This window comes from Manis javanica, chromosome 17 (assembly GCF_040802235.1).
Source record: "Manis javanica isolate MJ-LG chromosome 17, MJ_LKY, whole genome shotgun sequence".
Lineage (NCBI taxonomy): Eukaryota > Metazoa > Chordata > Mammalia > Pholidota > Manidae > Manis > Manis javanica.
In genome coordinates, this window is record NC_133172.1 from 38,214,268 (window position 1) to 38,227,093 (window position 12,826).

General features: G+C 54.2%; 1 protein-coding gene and 1 long non-coding RNA gene across 14 annotated transcripts in view; one reads left to right on the top strand and one right to left on the bottom strand.

Moving 5' to 3' along the window:
* SLC12A3 (solute carrier family 12 member 3) overlaps window positions 1-12,826 on the top strand; it is a 33,923-nt gene that overhangs the window by 7,228 nt on the left and 13,869 nt on the right. For 12 of the 13 annotated variants that reach the window (XM_073226962.1, XM_017672984.3, XM_073226960.1 and 9 more), the window contains 11 exons: window positions 2,452-2,536; window positions 3,409-3,563; window positions 3,862-3,969; window positions 4,380-4,503; window positions 6,189-6,290; window positions 6,911-7,066; window positions 7,794-7,893; window positions 8,992-9,103; window positions 9,480-9,620; window positions 10,605-10,711; window positions 11,971-12,053. In XM_073226962.1, coding sequence (XP_073083063.1) covers window positions 2,452-2,536; window positions 3,409-3,563; window positions 3,862-3,969; window positions 4,380-4,503; window positions 6,189-6,290; window positions 6,911-7,066; window positions 7,794-7,893; window positions 8,992-9,103; window positions 9,480-9,620; window positions 10,605-10,711; window positions 11,971-12,053 — 1,273 coding nt within the window. The remainder of the gene's footprint in view (window positions 1-2,451; window positions 2,537-3,408; window positions 3,564-3,861; window positions 3,970-4,379; window positions 4,504-6,188; window positions 6,291-6,910; window positions 7,067-7,793; window positions 7,894-8,991; window positions 9,104-9,479; window positions 9,621-10,604; window positions 10,712-11,970; window positions 12,054-12,826) is intronic. The other variant, XM_017672987.3, reaches the window with a different exon arrangement.
* On the bottom strand, window positions 2,858-6,182 carry LOC108405058 (uncharacterized). Its single transcript, XR_001855078.3, has 2 exons — window positions 5,398-6,182; window positions 2,858-3,176 (listed from the first exon to the last, which is right to left on the bottom strand). It is a non-coding gene; the product is annotated as an uncharacterized lncRNA (long non-coding RNA).

The window sequence follows — 12,826 nt, forward strand, 5'->3', positions numbered from 1 at the left end:
GGAGTTTGCCTGATGGTGGTGAGAGATGAGGAGAAAAATAAAGCTGAGAAGGGGCGGCAGTGGAGGAGCTCAGTGTAAATTTAGACAAAGGGGCCAGAGACCACTTTGCGAACATGGCATTTGAGCCAAGACCATGGCATTTGAGCCAAGACGGCAAAGTTATCGTTGTCACTCTTAATCCTTCATATTTCCCAGCCCTTCAGCTCTTGTGACCATGATCTCACGTTGGTTTTAATCTTACAACCACCCTGGGATATGGCCAAGGAAAGCATTTTTAGCTTACTTTTCTGATTGGGGACTGAGGCTCAGAGACAAGACTTCCTAGTGACTGGCGTGAGGTTTGTGCCAACCAAGCCTGGTGTTGTCCCAGGGCATGTCCCTGAGCACAGTGTCTACCTCTAAATGCTTATGTTTATGGAGGCTCACTATGTGCCACGTTAGAGTCTTATTTCACTGAGACTCAGAGTGGTTAAGGGGTTTGTCCCAGTACACACAGCGAGGAAGGGATGGGCTGGGATATGGTCTTACATGTGAGCTTGGCTCTGAGACTTCAGACCAAGATGTGGGGCAGGATGGAGGCCTGTGCATTTGTTTCCTGTGGCTGCTGTAATGAATTCCCACAAACTGGGTGGCTTGAAGCAACAGTGATTCATTCCCACACAGTTCTGGAAGCGAGAAGTCCAAAACAAAGGTACCAAAGGTTCATGTTTCCTCTGAGGCCCTGGGGGAGGATCTCTCCTCCTTCTTCAACCTTCTGGTAGCTCCCGACAATCCTTGGTAATCCCTGGCTTTTGCTGATCCCTCCTCTCTCTGCCTCTGTCTTCACATGTCCTTTCCTCTGTGTGTGTGTCTGTGTGTGTACATTGCCTCTTCTTACAGGACACCAGTCACTGGACTTGGGGCCCATCCTAATTCCATATGATCTCATCATAACTAATTACATTTGCAAAGACCCTATTTCCAAAAAAAGTTCAATATTCTGAGGTTGGCAGTGGGGGGAGGGGGGTATGAATTTTTAGAGACACTATTCAACTCATTAAAGGTGGGATGAGGTTGGTTTGGCCTTTGGCCTTGGGACCAGGGACTCTGTGGGCTGACCTAGTCAGGCCACCCTAGAACACAGGGCAGGGCTGGCTGGACCATGGCTGCAGGGTCCCCAGAACAGAGCCCTCAGCTGACCTGCGTGCTCCAGCGTCTCTAGCCCCGCTTCAGCTCCGCACCTCTGCTTCCACTTTTCTCTGGCCTGCTGTGCCCTTCCTCCCACCCAGCACCTTTGCAGCCTTCACAAGGCCTTCTGGGGCTCCTGGCAGTGTATTGCCTCCCCTTGTTCTCCAGTGCACTATAGTCCACCCTGTGGCATGTGCCACCTGCCCAGTGTTGGCAGAGTCCCACCTGTATCTCCTCCCCTTGGGCCTGGGATCCTCAAGGGCAGGGTCTGGGGCTTGGCCATCTCTGAGTGGCCATGGGTTCCAAGGGTTTGATGTTTCATACCCCCGAGTGTTTGACCCAGAGAGCTGGGTCAGGGCCAGCTTAGTTTTGACCTGCCCATGGACTGGTACAATGTCATGGCACCTCCAGTTTCGGTATCTGGGGTTCTACCTGCTGGCTGAGCAGAATGGCCCAGGGAAAGCCGGGGAGGTTTACTACAAATCTACTCCCCATGGCCAATGTGGCCTGCCACTCCTGGTGGTAGGGTTCTTTGCCCGGAGCGGGGACATGCTATAAAAACCCAGCCTGTGTTGCTCCACCAGGGACCAGCCCCCTGAACCCAAGGCTGTCACCGGGTCATGGTCAGGACCGGGCTGCCCCAGGCTCAGCTGGCCCGGCGCTTCTCTGGGCTCCCTGGCTTCAGCTGCCCCTCCAGCCGGGTGGGGGTGCCCTGGCCACTTCCTGGGAAGTCATGTTTGAGGAAGCATTTAGAAGGGTGGAGCATGTGATGTGTGTGTGATGGTTTGTTTTTCCTGGGAAAACAACAGAGTTCTTTCTCGGAAGGGAAGGAGAGAGTTTGGGGCTTGTCTCTGTATTTGTTGCCATGGAGTCAGACAAATCAATTGATGCGTAATGTAATTAACATGCTGGCCAGCCTGTCACGGGAATTGGCCCCAGGCAGGCTGACGGCAAAGCCCTCTACCCTCACCCAGTCTTCACCACCCCCATTGCAAGCCTCGGCCGCATGTCCTCCGGGACAAGGTATGGAGCTGGTTGGAGCTTCCCTCCCTGCCTCAGGCTCCCAGGGCCCTAGATATGGCCTCAGCCCTGTGATCTTGGTTGTGCCTCGTCCTCCAATGAGGGTCCTCCATCTCAAGGCTCCTTCTCTGCACCCCCCTTCTCAAGGGACCTTCTCTGAGGGTCCGAGGTCAGAGGGTGCTGCCCCTCGCCCAGCCTCAGACAGGGCAGGGCCTGGAAAGAGGCCCAGAGGCTGCCTGCTGCTCTTGTTACCTCCCTTCCCAGGACCCTGCTGTAGCCATCCCCAAGGGGACACTCATGGCCATTTTCTGGACCACAGTCTCCTACCTGGCCATCTCAGCCACCATCGGTAAGTAGCTGGCCCGGACCACTGGAGGGCTCACGGGGCATGGTTTGGGTCTCTAACAGAGAGATCTGGGCTGGGAGGACATGGCAACCCCAGGAGGTGGAGCCTTGAAGCTTATTTTGGGGGCACTTTGGTGGTGACCAGAACGTGTTCATAAGGGGGATGATAGTTTGTGGTGGAGATTGGGGGTGTCATGCCAGTCTCCCTTCAAACCTGAGGGTACATATTGAAGGGTGTGAAAATCCTCCAGGCCAAAGCATATACTCTGACTCAAGGAACAACAATAATAACAAACACTAATGATGATAAGATGACACTAGCAGCTGATTTACCATGTACACAGCCCTTTACAAGCCTTACCACATTTAATTCGGGCAGTCATTTCTGCCATTCTACAGAGGAGGAAATGGGATCTTAGAGAGGTTAAGTGACCTGCCCAAAGTCACGCAGCCACTGAGTGGTGGAGTCACGCTTTGAATCCAGTCCTGGCTGTTGATTCCTGCCTCTCACTAAGATTCTCTTGCTCCCAGTAACCGCTTTGTGGTGCAGTGAGATGGCTGGAAGACGTGGCTCAGGTCACAGCCAGTCAGGACCTCCACTTGAAGGATGCAGTGACCTCCAGTCAGTTAGGCTCACTCTGCGTCTGTAGAATGGCAATGATAACAAAAGTAGCAGCAGTATCCGCTTCCTGGGGTTGTTCCAGCACTTAGTGTGGGGCCTGGGCATCCTACGTCCTGCTGCATGCCAGCTCCTGTCCTTGTCGTTTCTGCATCATTACTGGGCCAACAGCAGCATCTCACCCTCTACAGAAGTGGCCCTATGTGGAGGCGGAAGGGGAGGCGGGGAGGCCCTCCCATGCCCTCCTTCCTCCTCAGGCTCCTGTGTGGTTCGAGATGCCTCCGGGGTCCTGAATGACACTGTGGTCCCTGGCTCAGATGCATGTGAGGGGCTGGCCTGCGGCTATGGCTGGAACTTCACCGCGTGCTCCCAGCAGCACAGCTGCCGCTTTGGCCTCATCAACTACTACCAGGTACACGTGGCCTCGGCCAGGCAGTTGGCCCCAAGCACAGCATGCAGACCAGGTGGAGGCTGGAACAGGCTGGGGGAGACCTGGTTTGGGGGAGCTGGGTTCCAGGCTTGGGGGAAAGAGGTTCCAGTTTAGGTGGGGGGCCCTAACCCTGTCCCTGCCTCAGTGGGCACTGGGGTTGCAGACTTAGATGGAAGCTCCAAGACCCAGCCCCTGCCCACAGTGGGGCCTGAGGTGCCCCAGGTGGGGACTCAGGGACCTGTCCCCCATCCTGGGGGCCGTCAACTCCTTGTCCCTGCAGACCATGAGCATGGTATCAGGCTTCGCACCCCTGATCACAGCTGGCATCTTTGGGGCCACCCTCTCCTCTGCCCTGGCCTGCCTTGTCTCTGCAGCCAAAGTCTTCCAGGTGAGGCTGTGGGTAGTGTCGGGAGACCCATGTGCAGGGGCCCCCAGGAACTACTACAAAGATCTGGAGGTGTCACGTGACATGGTTGTCCCGACTGAAGGAAAGAGTGAGCAAACTCTTGCAGGAAGCAGCCCCCTTCTGGTGGTGTGCTTTGAAGGGCACCTGCGTTTCCCACCGCAGACTCTCCCCTGTGCAGCCTGGTACCCTCTCTGCAATCCCAACCCCTCTCCTTAGGGCTGAGGTGGGGAGGGCGGGGTGATCACTTCCATTTAACAGAGACAGAAGCCAGGACCCAGATCAGGAAGTGCCCTGCTGAGGTCATGCGGGAGCCTGCAGGAGCTGGGGTCCAGGTGGCCACAGTGGAGGGGCAGAAGGGGGCAGAGGCTGAGCACATCGTCCTGTGCCCACAGTGCCTATGTGAGGACCAGCTGTACCCGCTGATCGGCTTCTTTGGCAAAGGCTATGGCAAGAACAAGGAGCCTGTGCGCGGCTACCTGCTGGCCTACACCATCGCTGTGGCCTTCATCATCATTGGTGAGAGGATGGGTGCGCAGGGCCTGGCCTCCCAGCTAGCTGGGAGGCCTCAGGGCAGGGGATCCCCTCCACTCTGCTCACCTCCACCCAGTGCCCAGCCAGACCTGGCAGGTAGTGGGCACTCAGAGAATAACTGGAGTGCATGAGGCCCCAGCTGGAAGGAGACTGCAGAAGGTCATGTGCACCCTCCTCCTCCCCTTAACCCTCCAAGCAGCGTGGCTCCCACACTTTGCCAGGCAGGTGGACCATTCTGCTTTGTTATAACCTACCTGCTTTTCCTGGTTCTGCATTCCCGTATCCTTCCCTGCCCAGGTCTGAATTAGCTCCCAGGACACCTTGGAGCACAGGACAAGCTGAATGGTCCCTCCTTGGGAGCTGATACCAACAGCTGGATCACTCAGTGTATGAATTAGACACAAATCTACAAATCTCATTTCTCAGACCTTGAGCTGTTAGATCGCTTGGGCTTCAAAACAGGGGATAGCCTCCAAGAGAGCCCAGTTAATCCATTGGCTAATTGACTTTCTATCCTGGCTTTGCCATGTGCCAGATGTGTGGCCTTGGATAAATCATTTCACCTCCCCAACCCTCAGTTTTCTCATCTGCAAAATAGGAGCAATGGTGCACAGATGGGCAGGAAGAGATTGTGTGTGCACCCACACATGCATTCATACACGCACACACTCCCTAATACTTCCTGATTTGCTTAGCTGGTGAGGAAGAGCTCGTTAGGAGAGAGGTGGCGACACCAGCAGGTGCAGTGGCTGTGCCATGCCACCATGAGCCCCTGCTCCTTGTGCAGGAAGGGGTGAGAGCTGGTGCTGGTGGTCCTGTGCTCCTGCTGCAGCCGAATCCCTGCTCCTCAGGCTGACATCACCCATCCATGAGACTTACCCTGTCTAGTCACTTCCACTTGAGGGAACCTTTCCAGACACTGGATACTCCTGGATTCTGAAGCAGACAAAGAGGCAGCGGGACCACATGCAGCGATGGAAACGTCTAGTCAGGCCTGGTGTCCTCAACCCCATCTCTGCTCCTGTAGTCCACCCCACACTCAGATTTGATGTCCTTTTATCTGGGTGGCCTGACAGGCCATCAGGCTGAGGACCATGATCTCAGAGGCTATGGGGCAGGGTCCTCGTGGTGATTCAAATCATGTCCGGAAGGCCTGGCACAGAAGAGGTGTTCGTGTTGCTTTGGGATCCTCCAGAAGCAGGCCCGGAGACAAGATTACACAAAAGGACACAAAAGCTCTTCAGGAAGCACTGGGGCAGTGACAGGGGAGGGGGACAGGGAGATGGGGAAGGGGAGGAGCCATTCCTGACGGAGTTTCCACTGTTGGTGGGACTAGGATAGGCTCTCAGGGTCACATGGTATTTGTTACTGTAATTTGTGGTCACAAAAGAGAAGTGTGACAGCCACAGTCCTTGGTCATCCCATAGCCTGATGGGATCTACTCTCCCACTGCTCTCTGAGCTCCTAAAAACCAGCAGTTTACAGTCTGCAAAACATCGACCCTTTCAGCTTCACAGAATGAGGGACCCTTCCGCAGATGAGAAGGCTCAGACTCACTGAGCCTCTTCGTTCTGTCTGGGGTCTCCCACCCTGCGAGGGAGGGTGCGGTCCATGGCTCCTTGGTGGAGAGGCCCAGCAGCCTGTCCTGCTTCTCCCTTGCGTCCCTACAGCCGAGCTCAACACTATCGCCCCCATCATCTCCAACTTCTTCCTGTGCTCCTACGCCCTCATCAACTTCAGCTGCTTCCACGCCTCCATCACCAACTCACCTGGTAAGCCGGCCCTCACCGCTCTGCGGGGCGAGGCACCTGGGGCTGAAGCATAGGGCCAGGGAGGGGAAGGCATGGACGCAAGCTCACCTTTCAGATTGAAGCCACTTAAAATGATCATTTTATGACAGACAACAGTAAAGAGTCTTGAGAAAGACTTTCTAATTAGCCCCGAATGGCCGAAGAGCTGGTCACCAGCCACCTTTCCCATAGACCCTGGACCACAGTGTGCCAGAGTTGTGTCATGGGGCAGCTTTCACTAGTGGTGGTCCTGGCATGGCCGGGTGCTGTGAGCCAGGCAGAATCCTGTGCTTCTCCATCTCACCCCGTTGGCTCTGCGTGAACCTGGGAGCCAGAATTGTTGCTGACATGTGGCCACATTTGCCCAGAACTGGACGTCTCCTCCTTGGTGTAGCCTGTCAACACAGCAGAATGCCTGCCAAGGCGGGCATGTGGTCCTCCCCAGGCCCAGCCCCAGGAGGCGGGGTGGTTGGGTGGGCACAGACTGGGACCCCTCCTCTGGGCACTGCTTGCATTGCCACCTGGGCTCTGCCCAGCAGCGCTGGCCCAGGAGGAAGCTCCACAGTGCCAAGCGTGCCCCCTGACCTGTGCTCCCTGCCCAGGGTGGAGACCCTCGTTCCGATACTACAGCAAGTGGGCAGCACTGTTTGGAGCGGTCATCTCAGTGGTCATCATGTTCCTTCTTACCTGGTGGGCGGCCCTCATCGCCATCGGCGTCATCCTCTTCCTCCTGCTCTACGTGATCTACAAGAAGCCAGGTGTGCTGTCTCAGGCTGCTGAAGGGCTCGGGTTTCCCGTTCTGCCCCTGCGGCCACCGAGCAGACCATCCTGCCCTTCAGCCCAGCTACAGGGCCTGCCGCAGGCTCTGTGATCTCAAGGCCCTGCTCTGGCCCTCCAGCCTTGTCTCTCCCCACGGGGCATGGAGCCATGCTAATGTGTCCCCATAGCACCCATACCTCTGCTTCTAGACCCCCAGCCCTGGGGACCCAGGACCCTGAAATTGTCTGTCCAGTCCATCCTCCTGAGGGTGGCTGGCCCGCTGGTGTGCACATCTGGGCCCAAGGGGTGGCCAAGGCTGACTGATTGAAGGGCAGGTGAACAAAGTGTGGAAGCGTGGGCAGGGGTGTCTGCATGTACACAGGCAAGGATCCTAGGGGGACAGCAACCTGGGGATGGGATACAAAGCTCCAGGAAAGCCCAAATCCTAAATATGGATGCGGCATTCCAGGTCATTGTGAAGAAGATCTGTTTGTTAAGGGAGGAGAATGTTTGGTAGAGCTTAGTACCTTGAAGTATAACTTGTAAATGTGTAGCCATATGGTATGTGCAAATGTCAGGAACAGCCCTGCAGGCTGCCTGCCTGCCTGCCAAGTGGCCCTTCTCCAATGGGTGCCAGGTTCCTAGAGAAGATCGACATTCCTTGCCTCTGCATGTCTGGTGTCCCCCAGTGATTTCTAATCTTGTGCCCACCCCGACCCTGTTCAGAGGTGAACTGGGGCTCCTCAGTACAGGCTGGATCCTATAACCTGGCCCTGAGCCACTCGGTGGGCCTCAACGAGGTAGAGGACCACATCAAGAACTACCGGTGAGTGAAGGTTCCAGGACCCCAGCTGAGACCAGGGCCAGCCATGGCTCTGCTCTGGAAGGTTCCAGGTCAAGATCTGTCACCTGACTGGGGCAGACCCAGCATGGGCGGGGCCTCTGCTCAGAGGGGGAACAGAGATGGAGGAGTTAGCTGACCGGGTTGACATTGCCCTGTGGGGACCAAGCAAGTGTAGTGATCTCTCTGTACCCATTTCCACAGCGGAATACAGTCCCAGAAATGCACAGGGCTTTATAGGGGATCTGGTATAATCCCCCTCACGGTCATTCGTGAGGCTGACTGTGATGAGCCTCTCCTAGGTACTCCTCAAAGCTGATCCCCCTCCTTAGCAAGGATCGTGTGCCAAGCACCCCCTTCCCACCAAAACATCATGCTAATATTTGTCTGTATCTATTTATGTTTCATCATTGTGCAAAGTGCCTTATGTAGTCTTACCACAACCCTCTGAGGTATATGGAATTGCTAACCCCATACACAGATGAGAACACAGAGGCTCAGAGAGGTTAAGTAACTGCCCCAGGTCACATGGCTGGTGAGTGGCCAATTTTGTCTGGCTCTGACTAAGTGAGGTAGGGGCTCTTGACCATGACCCCTGACTGTCTCTCCACCCAGAGGCTGAATCACTCACCCAGGTGACACAGTGATCTTCTAAGTGAGGTAGGGGCTCTTGACCATGACCCCTGACTGTCTCTCCACCCAGAAGCTGAATCTCACTCACCCAGGTGACACAGCAATCTTGAAAGTAACAGTCTTTGCCACTCCCCACTCCCAGTCTTTATTCATCCCACCCACCATGCTGGGCTGGGCAGAGCCGTAGCACCAGGTGGAGTGGTGGCATTTGCCCAGAGGAGTGTTTAGTGGCCTGCACAGGAAGGACAGTGGAAGCCCAGTGTGGTGGCCACTCAGAGAGCTGAAAGGGTCCTGAAAGTGATGGGAAAATGAGGCCCAAGCATCCTGCTGGGTCTCCTGTTTAAGAAAGGAGACCTAGGAGGTGGAAATCCTGGGGCACCTGGCTTTGGCATCCAGGTCCCCGTGAGTTCTGTCTTGATGGCTCATGTCCTTTTCCCTTCCCCTCCGCAGTCCCCAGTGCCTGGTGCTCACGGGGCCCCCCAACTTCCGCCCGGCCCTGGTGGACTTTGTGGGCACCTTCACCCGGAACCTCAGCCTGATGGTCTGTGGCCACGTGCTTATCGTGAGTGCCCCCTGCAGGTGGGGGTGGGGGCATACCCCTGGGGGAGCCTGCGGGTGAGATGTCCACCCAGGAGGGGTAGAGTGGGGGGCAGAAGGGTTGTGGAGCAACCAGAGCCCCAGGACTCCCTGACCATAAGCCTGGTTCTCTTTCCCCTATCCCGGGACTGGCTTCACCCGCTGCCCTGCCTCTCGCTGGCTCCCTTCCTCTTCCTTCCTCCCTCCCTCCTCCTCCTCTGTCACTCCCCTAACTCTGTAAAGGAAAACTGGCTCCTCCGGGTGCTGCTGCCCATGGGCAGCCTCCAGGGCAGGAGAGGGGCTGCATCTCAGGCTGGAGGGCAAAGGCAGCCCCCGATGTCACCTGCCCCTGCCACCCTCAGGGACCCCGCAAAGAGCGGATGCCTGAGCTCCAGCTCATCACCAACGGGCACACCAAGTGGCTGAACAAGAGGAAGATCAAGGCCTTCTACTCAGACGTCATTGCGGAGGACCTCCGCAGTGGCGTCCAAATTCTCATGCAGGTGCAATGGGGCTGAGGCTTCCCCACAGGACTTACTGTGTGGTATGACAACCTGGAAGGTGGATGTCCTGAGGAGCTAGTTGGAGCCTCTTTTGCTGCAACAGGAGTGCCACCTTCCTGCCTTTCCAGATATGCTGACTCAGCGCACTTTGTTGGGGTGCCCAGGACCTGGGGAAACTGCCTGGAAGCCTGGGCAGCTATGGGAACCTGAGCAGTGCTTGCTTTTTTGAAAACAATATAATTTATAGGCAGCAAAGTGAAAAAACAGTAAGAGTATAGTTTGATAAATGTTTATATATGCAGACACCTCTCGGTGGGAAATCACTCAGATCTGGTTCTAGAATGTTCCACTGTCATCCATTTTAATTTACAATTTTCTCATCTTTAAAATGGGATGCATGGGCAAAAAAACAGTTGTTAATTTTGAGTCAGCATAGGGGTATCCTTTCAATAAATTTAAGTATTTCTCAATATTTAAGATAGAGGTGATGGTTATACAACATTGTGAAGGTACTAAATGATACTTTAAAATTATACACTGTAAAGTGGTTCATTTTGTGTTATATGTATCTCCCCTCAAAAAATTTCAAGACATATTTTTAAACATTAAAAAAAGAAAGAAATGTAAGAAGTGTATGGATTAGATGACCTAGAAATACTCTAAGATTGCCATCCAAATTCAAGTCCCTTGTTATGAGAAATAATTCACTAGAGAAGCAGGAGCTGGGATAATCCACAACTAAAGGGACAGTCAAGTGGGTGGCCCAGGCTTGGAGAGGTCAGGGAAGATAACTCTGGCTGTAGCTTTCTCTTGTGGGTCTGTCCAAGCAGACAGGCCCCTGAGCTAGGGGTGTATTTCCTGAGCCCTTAGTACATGGTGGAGAGGGCAGCTGGGGCAGAGAGAGCCCTGAACTAGTCACAGAGCAGGACAGGACCCTTGAGGGGCATGAGGCCTGAAAAATCACCTCACCCCCACCCCTGGCAGGCCGCAGGTCTTGGGAGAATGAAGCCCAACATTCTGGTAGTCGGATTCAAGAAGAACTGGCAGTCAGCTCACCCAGCCACAGTGGAAGACTACGTCGGCATCCTGCAGTGAGTGAGGGCAGGAGGGAGGCAAGGCCTGGAGTCCCCTGATTCAAGGCTGGGATGAAACAGACAGACTGAGGGCTCCCCACTCTGACCTATGAGTCACAGACACTAATACCACGAGGGAATAGGCAGGTAACACAGTGAAGGGGCCCAGGTATAAGGAAATGGAGCAGTAGAGACTGTGGCAAAATGGAGAGAGCAGCTGCTCCTTGGCTCCAGCCAGTTGTACCCAAGCAGAAATGTGAGCCCAGTGTTGCCAGATCTTCTCATTTTTCAGAGAAGTTGAAAATGTGGGTTTTAGGTGAAAACTATGCACCCACCTGCAGGGTGCAGAAAACCGGCAGACAGCCAGCTCCCAAGCTGCGAGGCGGTACCCCTGAGTGAGAAGTGAAGCCAGAGCTTGGAGGATGCAGTGTGTGGGGCAGGGGCTGGGGATGAACTCCCTGGAGATTTCAGGGCAAACTCCAAACACTTTCTCCTTCAGCTCCTGCTGGGCAAGGTCCAGAAAATGCCTGCCTGAGTTGCTTTTCTGTGTTGATGTGGTAGAGAGAGGCAGTGTGCGGTAACTTTTAAAGAACATGAGGCTGAGTGTTGGGGACCTGGGACCCGCTTCCAGGTCTTCTGTGCACCAGCTGTATGACTCTGGGAGGTGCATCTTGGCCACCTCTAACAAAATCACAGCAGGAGGCAATGGGCTATCTGCTCTCCAGGGACCCCCAGCACCAACATTCCCTAACTGTGGGCTCTGGGGCACTGTGTCATCCAAGTAGTAAATATATTGCTGGGATAGGAGTCGTCTAGACATTCCATCCAGACAGCTTAGTGCTGCCTTCATGAGCGGGGCCATTCCTGTGTGCAGGCCTGCCGTCAGTGTTTACAGTCTCAGCTATTTAATTCTTATCCCAGCTGGCTGCTCTCTAGTTTTATTTCCTAAAACTCAGGTTTTGCTTCTGTAACCATCTCTGTTGGCAGAGTTGTGAGGATTATCCTAATGTATCAGAACAGGGCCTGGCTCCCAGACTGGCCTGACTTGGTTTCCCCCTGAGAACAGGTTCTGCAAGATCCATAGTGCCGTGGACTGTACAGCAGGAAGGGTGCTGGGGAGTCCCCAGTCCTGCCTGCACATTATGCAGATGGGAAGACTGAGGCCCAGAGAGCAGAAAGGGTATGGTGGGAGGCAAGGCCAACTCTAGACATCCACTGGTTTCCTGTGGCTGGAGGCTGGGGCCCAGTAGAGCCTAACCCCACCTTCTCTCTTTCAGTGATGCTTTTGATTTCAACTACGGTGTGTGTGTCATGAGAATGCGCGAGGGGCTCAACATCTCCAAGGTGATGCAGGCACACAGTGAGTACACGTCCTCCTGCTCAGAGCCTCTGTCAGTGACAGACCAGGATCCCAGAAAGTTCTAGAACCTAAGTTTTTTAAGTGGGGGAGGGAAGCAAGGGGAAATTAGTAAGCAATAAAGGATCACAGATTCCTAGAGAGTCAGCCTTTGATGGTCCTTTAGAGCTCATCAGGTTTCCAAATGGAGAAACTAGGGCCAGAAAAGGGAAGTAACCAGTTCAAGGTCTCACTTCCAAACTGGGGACAGAACTGAGATTGGAACTTCGAGTTCCCCAAGTCACCATCAGTGTTTTTGTAAACAGATGGGATGAAAAGGCTCTAATAGAGAGGAAAAAGGACAAGAGGAGAGAGAATGCCCGCATAGCAGAATATGAAAACACACTCATAAAAGCTGTGGGAACTGAACAGTTTGGTCTCTAAGACCTTCAGTGGGGCATCAAGTAGGGATATGTTTTACATTTAAAGTCACATTGAACATGCAGATTCCAAGTTACTAATATTTAGAGGTACGAAAGAAATAATACGTATACATATGAAAACACATAGGAGGTGGTGCTAGTGTAGCGGGAAGGCGTGAACATTTCTGGGTCTTGTTTCTCTGGGTCACTGAGTGCAGAGAGCATACCTGGCACAGAGAGGCTGCTCAGTGAATATTTATGCATTCGCAGAGGAACAGCCATGCTCCTGAGCGATGCTGTTGTAGGCACGGGGGCTGCAGCAGAAAGCAAAAGTCTGCCCTTGGGGAGCTGACGCTCCCAGGGAATTTCTACAGG